The sequence below is a fragment of the Danio rerio genome, chromosome 13 (genome assembly GCF_052040795.2).
Source record: "Danio rerio strain M-AB ecotype USA chromosome 13, GRCz13ab, whole genome shotgun sequence".
Taxonomy (NCBI): domain Eukaryota; kingdom Metazoa; phylum Chordata; class Actinopteri; order Cypriniformes; family Danionidae; genus Danio; species Danio rerio.
In genome coordinates this window covers 39,517,765-39,530,946 of record NC_141033.1, presented here as the reverse complement: position 1 = coordinate 39,530,946, position 13,182 = coordinate 39,517,765, and the positions used below count along the sequence as shown (strand labels likewise).

Genomic DNA, 13,182 nt, shown 5'->3' with positions numbered 1-13,182 from the left:
TGCTAACATTAATTTTAAATTAGCAAATTTCAACAGATGTAAACATATGTAGCATGCTGCTAACATGATTTAACATGTTTTATGTCATTAGCATAGTATATTTATATCATTTTAAGCACACCAACATTACTTGGGGCATTATTTCCATGTAATCGAATCATGTTAACGTGATCTTGCATATTTTTAACATATATAACATATAGTGGGGGCGAGGCAGTGGCGCAGTAGGTAGTGCTGTCGCCTCACAGCAAGAAGGTCGCTGGGTCGCTGGTTTGAACCTCGGCTCAGTTGACGTTTCTGTGTGGAGTTTGCATGTTCTTCCTGCCTTCGCATGGGTTTCCTCCGGGTGCTCCGGTTTCCCCCACAGTCCACAGACATGAGGTGAATTGGGTAGGCTAAATTGTTCATAGTGTATGAGTGTGAATGTATGTGTGGATGATTCCCAGAGATGGGTTGCGGCTGGAAGGGCATCCGCTGCGTAAAAACTTGCTGGATAAGTTGGCGGTTCATTGCACTGTGGCGACCCCGGATTAATAAAGGGACTAAGCCGACAAGAAAACAAATAAACATATAGTGTAGACTAGATTTAGAAAAACAGTTATTTAGAAAGATTTAAAAACCAGAGCATTTGGTGATTATCACTCTTTATTAAATCGTTTTCAAGTCCGCTTTAATGTACTTTCTATTAATCTTACATCATGTTTTCCACAGAAATATTACACTCTTTACACTATAGTCTGTATGTCTCATCTCTCTCTGTCTTCATGTTTTCAGGGACAACTCTCTCAAGCACTGAATGTTCTGTCTGATCGGGCCACAGAGGCTAAAGAGTTCCTGGTGCAGCTCAGAAATATGGTCCAACACATACAGGTACAACACGCATGCACTAACACTTACACACTCGCACCAATGCAGTGCAATATCAAACCTTTATAATGATCTGATTCTTTCCTGATGGTGTGTTTCAGGAGAACGGAGTTGAATTTGAGGCGTGTTTGGTGGCCCAGTGTGATGCTCTGATTGAAGCTCTGAACCGCAGGAAAGCACAGCTTCTCAGCAGAGTAACCAAAGAACATGAACACAAACTCTCAGTAAGCGCAAACACACAACTTTCTCAAAGATTATCTTTCAGATAAAAGCTGTGTATGACAATTTTAAGAACTGTAGTGAAATGAAACGCTGGGTGCATAGACATCTATGGTCTCTAGTGATATTGTTCCATATTTAGCTATTTTAAGGGTCCGTCATTTGGCTATTGAGATCTATAAAAGGTGTACTGGCATTTAAAGTCAAAGAAGGAGCACGTTTTAATTTTCTCAAATATACTTTGTAGCATCTGAATTGTTTGTATCACTTCCAGGCCGAAGTATTTGACTATACATTAAAGCAAATTCCTTTTATATAAGGTAGTGAACCCTCATGTGGTTGATTGCATTCAAAAAGATACAAAATATGCCTACTTTCCACCGGCTGACCTAATTCTGAAATATTAAGGGATGTCATTTGTGTCTGTGATCCGATTGGCCAAAATGCATCTTAATGCCAGCTGTAAACAGAGCCAGGTATTAAGATAGCTCTGTGTGCTATTTTGGAGAATATGATCTGGTGATAATCATCCAAATTCCACAATTTGATTTCTTGGCAGGTTTAGTCACCGGCACCTTAAGGGTTTTTCAACATGTGTTAATAGTAGAGGTGATAAATAAATTCGATGCAAAGGGATTCATGCTTTGTCATTTTTCAGTAATACTCATCAGTAGTAAGAGAAGTAAAACTTTATATAAAGTTGCAGACTGCCAATCAGACCTTGGTCATTTGATCACTTGATCAAACAATCCAGCAAGCATTTCTTGTTTTTAAAAGATGTCTAATAGATGTCTTAAAAACGTCTAAACATAGTTGTCTTGGCTAAAACAAGGCTAAATCTGGGCTGTCAGTATAGTCATAAGAATAGGCCAAAACTAGCCTAGTCATTAAATAAATAGAAATGAATGACTACACATAAAGTCTGTCTAATCTCTCCACTTGACGACTAGTCTAGTTTTGGGCTTTTCTTAGATGTCTATTTGATTTAACTCATAGCCCAAGTTTAGCCTTGTTTTAGCCAAGCTGTCTAAGTTTAGATGTCTATTAGACGTCTGTTAAGCACAAAATTGTTTACTGTGAAGTCCAAAATCACATACTGCAGTATTTGTGTAAGTACTATATTTTAATATGATCTTACTACATGGCTGTTAGAAAATTACATTGTAAATACAGAACACTGTAAATACAGTTTTAAAAAGGTTGTGACTTGCATTATGGGACCTGGATCTCTGCTTTGTTGAGTTTTTATGTTAAAAATTCAACTCTACAGTTTGACAAAGGGACCTTTATTTTAATTTTATTATTTTAAATATATATAATATATAGAGAAATAAGTCTGTAGAGTAAGAAAAAAAACGTACTACTAGTTTATTACAAGGTTTTTGTAGACATAGGCTCAATCTGAAAACGTAGCCCTATTTACATATCTGGAGATCACGAATTATGTAACCAGAGCTACGTATGGCTGCATTTCATCTTTAAAGTGAACACTACAGGACGGTTTGATGCCGTTCCTTTTCGCACTTTCCAACTGATTGAATACTTCCATGAGGGTGGATTTCCTGCTGTTACCAGTTTATCCAGTTAGCTTGCCATGTATTTAGGTGGACTTGAGACACAGAGCGGAGTTGACCATGATGACGGGGTTCGAGTCCAGCAACGAACTATTCCAGAAAACAGGCAACACAAAAACAAAATCCAAAAAATAAAATAAACAAGTAAATAACAGGGTGAAAATGTGGTAAAATCTGGAAATGTGGTAAAAATCAGGCTTGGGATTCGGTTGTGGTCGGTTGGGTTTAGGGCAGTGGTTAGGGAGTCAATCGGTGCTTTTAAAAAACACTATTAGTTGGGTTTAGAAAAGGAGGAAAGTGGTCAGTCAGTCAGTCAGTTGACAGCGGCCTCTAGTGGATTTACATGAGAATAGCAGGCACAAATGGCACTCTCGAGAAAAATTTGAGTTCTCAAAAAGCGTAAACAGCAGCCTCTGGTGGATTCGAGAAAGGAAAAACTGCAAAAAACTATTTGGCACTCTGCAGAAACGTATATTGCGCCACTTTTTCAAAATGAGCTTGGGTTAGTTTTTGTATCGTAATCTACAACACCAACCCAGTAAATATATCACTTTAAACTAATAAAAATGTTAATAAAAGTCACTTTTTCAAACTTTTCAAAGTTAAAAGTTGTTGGAGGTTAAGGTGCCATAATGCATACATAAATTTGGAAAAATAAAAATCACAAAATATAGAAAGCTGCTAATTTACAGATAATTTTTACAGTGTCTGGATTTGAGAAGTATGAATGAAATTTGTACATACTACAGTACATCTGCCCTTTATTGGTATCATGTGACCTGTCAGTTTCATCACTTTACTGTTGACTCCGATTTATAAATTCTTTCGCATGGCCTCATGCGATAGTTAGTAAAGTGTCCATTGGATGTGCACTTTAGAAAGTAGTAGGTCATTTCTGTACTTCTCACCTGTTTTATCGAATACTATGGATTCAGACATACTAACTTATCTCACATACTGCTTTTCACATACTAAATAGTAGGGAAGTAGGGGATTTTGGATGATTTTGAAACTAAAATGGGATGTTGTGCTGACAATATTGGACCTTAAAATAATATTGCACGACAAAAGTGTCAATAATTGTTTTCATTATGTGTTCCCTATTGCTTTTTCTGTTATTATACAGATTGCTTTATACATACTTAATGCTTATGGAGGTTGTAAGCTGTCAAATACAGATGGACAAGTTTACATGGTCTTAAACAGCTTTCTTTCTTTCTTTGTTTTTATTTGACAAAACATAAGGGAATACACTTAATTAATCGAGGATATCACAAAGCTTTAAAAACAAAACTTATTTCCATTGTGGTCTATAAAGCAAAGTTAATCCAAGGCTGTCCTTTCAAATATTTAAATATGCAAAAAATGTTAGCCATTCATAGCAGCGGGTGTTTACTTCCGAGTCTACAATCTGCCATGCTTATTCAAACAATGTTTCGTGATGAAGGGAATGAAAACATGACAGAAAATTGCCTTTTACTTCTAAATGATTATGTTTTGGGTGTAAAAGTCTGGATAATGTTATACGTTGACCTCGGTAGATCAATACAAACCAAACAGTTTACAATAAATAAATGTGTTTAGCTAACATTTTGCATTACAGCAACAGATGTCCGGCGGTCAAACTAAGTTTTTTTCTTTCTGTTTTCCCATTATAAATTCATTAAATGTCTCTTCTGCCAGCGTTGGATATAGAATAGAGCTGCAGGCGCAGGGTTAATCATCAGCCATTGTTGCCGTGTCAGAACAGCCTGTTTCAAAACCAAGCTTCTGTGTCATATGAAAAGGTTTTCTTCCACAGAGGGAAAGAACGCAGTGTAGTGGTTAAAAATCTGGGCTATGAACAGGTTTAACCTCAAGTCATTGTGTCCTTGAATAAGACTCTGAATCTCAGGCAGTTCCAGTGAGACTGGCTGCACCTATAGTTAGTCTGCTGCCATTCTGTCTGGTTAAAATGCAGCTGAAGAATGCAGCCAAGGACCAAAATCTGCCCAATAGTGTAATGACGTGTTTCTGGTTTGTTGGCTCTAGTCGTTTCAAGACTAAAATGCATACATAATCTAATGAAATATGATTATTTTTTGATCATCCTTTCTGTAATTTGTCAAAGTGCTTTCTTTACTCGTTGGTCAATAAAATGAGAGAAAATCCGGTTTTAAACAAATGGCTCAGGGTCAGTAGATTTCTCTTACTTTAAACATTGGATTACAATTGATGAGAAGTAAAAAACAATTGTTAAATTAAGAAAAAAAAAACATGATAATCTCACAATAAATATAAATGTATGTTTTTTGACTAATTTAGTCTAATTACTAAATAAAAAATATTTCATACACTTTAATATAAGTTTTAATAATAAACAAATTCAATAATAATTGTATTAATTAACATAATTGTTATACTATATAATTTATATAATGCCTAAATTCACTTGCATTTTAAAAGCATTTGAATTTTAGCTTTTAATGATAATTTAAAAAAATATTTATACAAAAATACAGTGATTTTAAATTTGATTTTAAAATTGTTAAAAAATAACATATAAAATTAAAAACATTAAAAAAAATCAACTATTTAATTTTTTAAGTCGACTCAGCTATGGTGTATAACATTCATTAATTTATTTCCTTCGGCTTAGTCCCTTTATTAATCTAGGGTCGCCACAGCGGAACCAACTTATCCAGCTCCAGCATATGTTTTACGCAGCAGATGCCCTTCCAGCTGCAGCCCATCACTGGGAAACACCCATACACTCTAATTCACACACTTACACTACAGTTGATTTAATTCACATTTACTCCATGTCTTTGAACTGTGGGGTAAACCGGAGTACCCAGAGGAAACCCACGCGAATACAGGGAGAACGTGCAAACTCCACACAGAAATGCCAACTGACCAAGCCGGGACTCGAACCAGCGACCTTCTTGCTGTGAGGTGACAGTGCTGACCACTGAGCCATCGTGTCGCCCACAATGAATATAAATGTACATTTCTTTTTTGATCATTTTTTTATTTATTTATGCAAAATCTAAATAAAAAATATTTGATTAATTTGAATAACGGCGGTTCGTTCCGCTGTGGCGACCCTGGATTAATAAAGGGACTAAGCCGACAAGAAAATGAATGATTAATTTGAATAACAGTCATTTTTCATAAACATATTAAGTAATTTAATTAATTAACATCTTATTAAGTACTGTACAATGTTTGCAATGCTTAAATTCACAAGCATTTTAAAAGCATTTGGGTTTTAGCTTTTAGTGAAATTATTTAACATTTATTATGCAATTATACAAAAATACAGTGACATTTATACTCAAAATTGTGAAGAAAAAAAGAATTTAAAATATTTAAGAATATAAAAAAATTATATAAACTATTTTTATATCAAATGTTTAGGCGACGCAGTGTCACAGTAGGTAGTGCTGTTGCCTCACAGCAAGAAGGTCGCTGGTTTGAGCCTCGACTGGGTCAGCTGACGTTTCTGTGTGGAGTTTGTATGTTCTCCCTGCATTCGCATGGGTTTCCTCCGGGTGCTCCGGTTTCCCCCACAGTCCAAAGGCATGCAGTACAGGTGAATTGGGTAGGCTAAATTGTCCATAGTGTACGAGTGTGAATGAGTGTGTATGGATGTTTCCCAGAGATGGGTTGCAGCTGGAAGGGCATTCGCTGCGTAAAATATATGTTGGATAAGTTGGCGGTTCATTTTGCTGTGGCGACCCTGGGTTAATAAAGGGACTGAGCCGAAAAGAAAATGAATAAATGAATGTTATCAATTTTATAGTAATTTATACTTGCTTACTTGAATGATTACTGCGCTCAGTTTGATATTAATATTAATATTATTATTTATTATTATTACTATTATTATCTATAGTCTAGTCCATTAATATTACTGTTCTATTTGACGTACTAAAATGGTCTTGATATCCTCTGCTAAGAGTAGAATATGAGAATTGTTGCTTTTGCCAGCATCATATATAGGCCTATTCTCTCCTCCGGTCTCCATGGTGCCACAGGCCTGTTTCCATGGCTACAAAGATGCCGGGCTTCTAGCTTTGTCCAGTGGTTCTGTTAGACGACACAGCATTTTTTTCACTTTTTTTATGTAAATGTCCTTGCAAAATGACATTTTTTTGTGATTGTGTGTCATTTTGCGGACTGCAGCTTTGAAACAGAGTTCACTTGGACATCATCATCATCCTAAACTATCAGTAGTTTTCAGGAAAATGTGAAAGTTCCATTTTTCTCAGCTGTCAGAAAGCATTGTTTCAGATTGGATAAGATGACAGGCGGCACAGTCAGCTAAAATGTTGTTGACTTTCAATTTTATGAAAACATGATGGGTGATATGCGGTACACTTACTGGCCACCTTATTAGGTATACCTGTGCAACTGCTTTTTAACGCAAATTTCTAATCAGCCAATTACATGACAGCAACTCAACACGTTTTGGCAGGTAGACATGATCAAGATGATCTTTTGCATTTCACACTGAGCATCAGAATGGGGAAGAAAGGTGACATACGTGACATTGAAAGTGGCATGGTTGTTGGTGCCAGACGGGCTGGTCTGAGTATTTCGGAAACTGCTGATCTGCTGGGATTATCACGCACAACCATCTCTAGGGTTTAAAGATAATGCTCTGAAAGAGAGAAAATATCCGGTGAGTGGCAGTTCTGTGGGCACAAATGCCTTGTTGATGCCAGAGGTCAGAGGAGAATGGCCATCTGAAGCATCTTGTCTTTAAGCAATAGCTCCCCCAAAAATGACGGCAGCAAAGTTCCTTGATTATTACGCCAGAATCAGATTACAGTTTCTAGCAATGTTAATCTAAAAATAGCAACTTCAAATTTTCTATTTGTCTTACTACACAATGTAACTACAGAAGAGTCAAGTTTGGAATAGGAAAATCTCTCTCTTTTTTAAATAAGATGCTAACGGTCTAAACCACTTCAATGATTTATGCTAAGGTGCTAAAAGTTCTCCCGCCAGACCTGGAGATTGACTGAATGGAAAACGCAGCTGTTTAACTCTAGGCATAACTTGTAAAATGAGCCTGTTTCCAAAAAATGGTGGAGTGTTCCTTTAAAACTAATAATGTGCGCACGTAAAATAAACATTGTCAATTTTTAATTAATAAAGACTTTAAATTTAATGCTGGATTCACACCACATGCAAAATTAGGTACAGTATATGTGTAGATTACATACGAAGTCAATGCAAATGTGCAAAAATTTGTGCAAATTTTCAAAAGGCAGCATGAATGACATAATGCATAAAATGTTTGACGTAAGTGCGCAGAATTCACCTAAATTGCGTCTTTCAAACAAATGCAAATAATTACACTTGACCAGAAGTTTCACAAAAATCATCCCCCAATAGAGTGAGTGATGCAATGCTCTGTGTTTATTGTGAGCCCAGCATAAGGTCTGTCTTTGCTGGTTTAAACTGTAAGTCACGTCCACCCACCACCCTTTCCAGTCTGTCAATATTAGAATAGTTCTGTCTGCTTCGGTCTCATTCTGCATTTGAATGGATCTCGTAGTGCTCTATGTTGGAATCATTTCACTATAGTTAGATTCTCTTAGAGGACTCATGTGTGTACATGCGTATCATGTAAAGAAGATATGGCTGATATGTTTAAGTAGAGGTAGGAGGGACACTTACAGACACTAGCATTCCATTAAAAAATTCCATTGCTGATGGGTTTTAGTAGTATTGGGGGGTTTTGTGTGTGTGTGTGTGTGTGTGTGTGTGTGTGTGTGTGTGTGTGTGTGTGTGTGTGTGTGTGTGTGTTAAAGGTCAGTGATGTGTGTTGCTGCTCAGAGAGGATGCTTAGAAATGGTCCTGCTGTTGCTTAGCAACTCAGCCTCAGCACCACTATCACAGATTCATTCTCTTTCTCTTTTCTTTCTGCCGTTTCATCTTGTTTTTTGTTTTTTTTCTCAGGTGGTTCGTGATCAGATCTCGCACTGCACGGTGAAGTTGAGGCAGACCACAGGACTAATGGAGTACTGTCTGGAGGTTATCAAAGAGAACGATCCCAGCGGCTTCCTGCAGGTCCGAGACATTTAACATCACACTAACCAAGCTTATCTGCTGATGCTGGCTGAAAGTTAGAGCTCATATACAATAGAGAAAGATCTGACATAACTTCTAATGGATAGGAAAGTATAAGGCCCATTTTAAAGGTGTACAAAGATCACGATCAATTTGACATGAATCTAATTGGATTTTTGGATTTAGACTGCTTTTCTGAAAGTCCTATTGTCTAGTAGATCTTTCATCAGAGAGTACTGCAGAAAAGATTTATTTTAGCAAACTTTATTGACTAAATTTTAAATTTGTCTTTGCAATGATTTAAGTTAATTCTTGCAAACATATTGTTAAAACAGAATATTTTATAATGTTGGACCTTCAGTTAATCTTAAATTAATTTACGCATTCATGTTGTATGTGAGCAATATCACACGAGTAGCAGTGCGATGTGGCTGTAAATCTGCACTGCTGGGAGATCCCACCAGTGATGATATACAGCCACATCGCACTGCTACGAGTGTGAAATTGCGTTTATACAACAGCTCGACCACACAATCGTGTATAAAAAAAAAGAAAATCAAACACAGAGAGTCTCAAAATCATTTTGTAAGAGGAGCTACTTTCTTTCACGCCATTCATTTACATCTGCAGCTGACGTCAGAACAGCTGACGCAGTGGCTAATTTCACCAATGTCACTTTAGATCTAGTATTTGAATGATTTTCTAGCGTAATGTCTAAAGTGATGACAAAACAGCTGATTTTGCTCATATTTTAAGATTATAAAGTTGAACGGCATGAAATGCTATCAGTCTAGAGATTTCCCAGTATTTCTCTGTTGCAATTAGGAGATCACAATAATTAATCCAGAAAAAGCTGAAGCAATACAATCACTACCAGATTACTGTTGTCTTTGTGATAACTAAAACAGTAAACACATGCGGGCATTTCTTCCTTCTTTCTGTTTACTAAACTAGTCTGCAGTAATGAAAACAGGAGACTCATTAGAAACAGATGGCCATCTCCAGTTTTTTGATCTTAAGATGAGTGCCATCTAACACTCAACACACTACAGTTACTGTGGTGTAAATACAGCACTACAACATACGAAATAGAGTGATCAACTTAAAAAGTCACCTACCAGTTTTATAATGATTTGATCAGCAGTAGTTTAAAATTTCTTTGGGTTTTTCCTCATGTAAGGGCTTGTTATGCGGTCTCTGTCTCAATCTTATGGATGAACATCGTCAACCGTCTTGGGCCTACTCAGTGACAGGCTAATGGCCGCTGACAAGCTGTCTCTAAGAAATTATAAATATTTTAAAATAGGTACTATCCTTATAAATAAACTGCATAGTTGCAATCTAAACAACTACATTTACAAAAAGCCTTAAAAGTACAGTATGTTGCACAAAAGCAGCAATATTTGTCAAACTGTAGAGTGTCCTCTGCTTGTTGCTGTATGTGGGCGAAGTAATGGGTAAAGAGCCTGCACCAGTGCTGTTACTAGCAGAATATCGCACGGCTATCAGATTCAAGAACCAGACAGAACTGATGTATACATTTAGTTTTATAATTTGAGGTTTACTTTTGATTGTTTCCCTTTAAAAAGAAATTAAATTTAAAAAACTAAGAAATAATCTTGGAATGTCTGAATTCACTTTGAATTCACAAATTTTGAAAATGTTTTAGTTTTAACATATAGTGTTTTATTTAACATGTAAAAATTGTTGTACACTGTAGTGTTTTTATAAAATTAGAATACAGGTCAGCTGTTATTTTTAACTGTATAATTTTCCCAATTTATCTATATTTATATATCAGACATTTATCAGTTATAACCATAGCATAAAATTAGGTGGCTTATCTATATTGGCCAGAATTTGAAAGTCATAATAGACATTGTTGTTGTGAATATTGTGCAGAAATTGCTTGCAAGCCAGTGTGATATTATCACATATGCTAATGATTTCATTGTGGAACTTTGTACATTCATTCATTCATTTTCCTTCGGCTTAGTCCCTTATTTATCAGGGGTCACCACAGTGGAATGAACAGCAGACTATTCCGGCATATTTTTTACACAGAAGATGCCCTTTAAGCTGCAACCCAGTGTTGAGAAAAGCCCACTCACACTCACACTCACATTCACACACACACACTCATGCACTATGGCCAATTTTTTTAGTTCACCCAATTCACCTATAGCGCATGTCTTTGGACAGTGAAGGAAACCCACGCAAACACGGAGAGAACATACAAACTCCACATAGAAATGCCAACTGACCCAGCTGGGACTCAAACCAGCGGCCTTATTCTTGCTGTGAAGCATCTGTGATAATCCAGAGCCATTTATTAATTCCAAAAGAATGATACCTGAAATATAAACATAACACTGCTTATCCATTAGCATTCATTAAAAGGCTCATCAATTCCTCATAAATATGTAAAAAGTTTGTGTGAAGAGTGTGTTTTTCCAAACTTCTTCTCAATGACACCTTCGCCTTTCAAAACTTTCCTGATCACAGACGGATTCCAGCTCCGAGGACTCTTATTAAATGAACAGAAGGTCATGCATTTACATAAGGGCAGTACTTCATTAATGTGACTTAATAGCGTGTAATGTATTCTGAATGCAGATTTCGGATGCTCTGATCAGACGGGTCCATATGACTGAGAATCAGTGGGGGAAAGGCTCTCTGACCCCCCGCATGAGCAGTGACTTTGACCTGACGCTGGACAGCGGGCCTCTGCTGCAGACCATACACCAGCTAGACTTTGTGCAGATGAAGGGTGAGCCAATCTGTCTGTCTGTTTCAGCATAGTTTGTAAATGAATGAGGTCTGTGGGTTCTTGGGTATTGTGCAATATTAATGGCTACAAATGCAACTCATTATATATGCATTTCTGTCCCATGCAGCAGTTAGTTAATGCTTTTTGCGGCAATCATTTCAGTAATAAGAATTCATAAGTTTCAATTTATGAAAGATGGATAACTTCTGCAATACATGCTCGGTGTGAACTTGTGCATGTAAATGGTTAGCTAAGCTACTATGTATAGGTCAAATGTAAGAGTATTTAAGACCTTTTTAGGACTATTATGAATGAAATTTAATATAAAATTATGACAAAAAAATGGCTTGAAAAGTCCATTCATTTAATCAAACTGATCATTACTTTAAGTGCTGCAAATACATTTCAATTAAATATTTTTAGACTCTTTAGGACCTCCAGAACCTGGCAAGTATTTTAATTTTTGTTGTTCGGCAGATCTGTTTTAGGAGAGTTATGCTATTGTTTTTGATTTTTTGATTGCTGCCTATCAGTTGAAGTGTCAGTGTTGACAGATATTTACACATAAAACAACCAAAAGCAAACCCCCCGAAAAAAAATAAGTTCAAATTTTATATTTCGCAAATTGATACTGAATCTCGAACCCAAACATCGTCTTCACACATTATTAACTCTCAAATTACTTTATTAATGCTGTCACATTATGTTTTTCCTGATTAGTTGTCAGTTGATTAGTTGATTTCTCATGTCGTTCTAAACCAATGAGACCTTTGTTAATTTTCACAGCATAAATTAAACATTTTAAGATGAAATCCGAGAGCTCTCTCATCTTCCAATGACAGTAATGTTCCAGAGACTTTCAAAATCCAGAAAAGGAACTGTAAGAAAGTATAAATAAGACATTGTTCAATTTTGTCTCCCACATCAGGTCAGAGTGTGTATTTGTTTTGACCCTGTTGAGTATGACCCTGTATTAAGTATCACCCTGTTTTTTGCTGTAGTATAAGTGTTCTTGGAGCTTTCTATGATAACAATTGAAACACTGAAGTTACACAAAGTTTTTTGAACTAGGTTTGTCAACAGTATCGTTTTCGGTACCAATCGGTACTGAAATTTGCTAACTTTGGAGTGCTGTTAAGCGAGATCATAACTACAGCATTGATCAGTTGATATGTCTATGAGCTGACTCAAAAGCGCTTCATGCATCTGTGTATGCATTTGATGAACAGAGGTGAAGAGGAAAACCAATGATCTTCAAGGCCAATCACAGTCATATCTGTTGAGCATGGCCAATCAGTGGAGTTTTAGAGCAGGACTCAAATGTTTGCAGGACATTTTTAAAACTCAGTACCAATGTCTACCGAAGTCGATACTTTTGACAACTCTACTTTGAACATGTCTTGACTGTTGTTGTTTGTGGATGATTAGACAGCTCTCTGATTTCAACTAAAATGGCAATAAAATATCTGTGTTTTGAAGATGTAGGAAGGTTTTAATGGCTTAGGACAACATGAGGGTGAGTAATTAAATACAGAATTTTATTTTTGGGGTGAATTAATCTTTTATACCTGGCAAGTTCAATGACATAGAGCTTATAATAACTGGATCTGGCAACATGACAGAGCAGAGGCTGCTATGAATCTGCACCATCAATTTATTTACCAGCATGACTTTAAATACAGTTAAAGA

The 13,182-nt window shown here is 36.3% G+C and overlaps 1 protein-coding gene across 8 annotated transcripts in view; it reads left to right on the top strand.

Moving 5' to 3' along the window:
* Positions 1–13,182, top strand: part of trim9 (tripartite motif containing 9) — a 41,394-nt gene that overhangs the window by 11,771 nt on the left and 16,441 nt on the right. For 6 of the 8 annotated variants that reach the window (XR_015504972.1, XR_015504971.1, XM_087277606.1 and 3 more), the window contains 4 exon segments: positions 775–870; positions 969–1,091; positions 8,613–8,723; positions 11,340–11,493. Coding sequence is in view for 4 of the 8 variants with exons in the window: in XM_087277606.1 (XP_087133732.1) it covers positions 775–870; positions 969–1,091; positions 8,613–8,723; positions 11,340–11,493 (484 nt within the window). In the remaining 4 variants the exon portion in view is untranslated. 8 annotated transcript variants of the gene reach the window in all.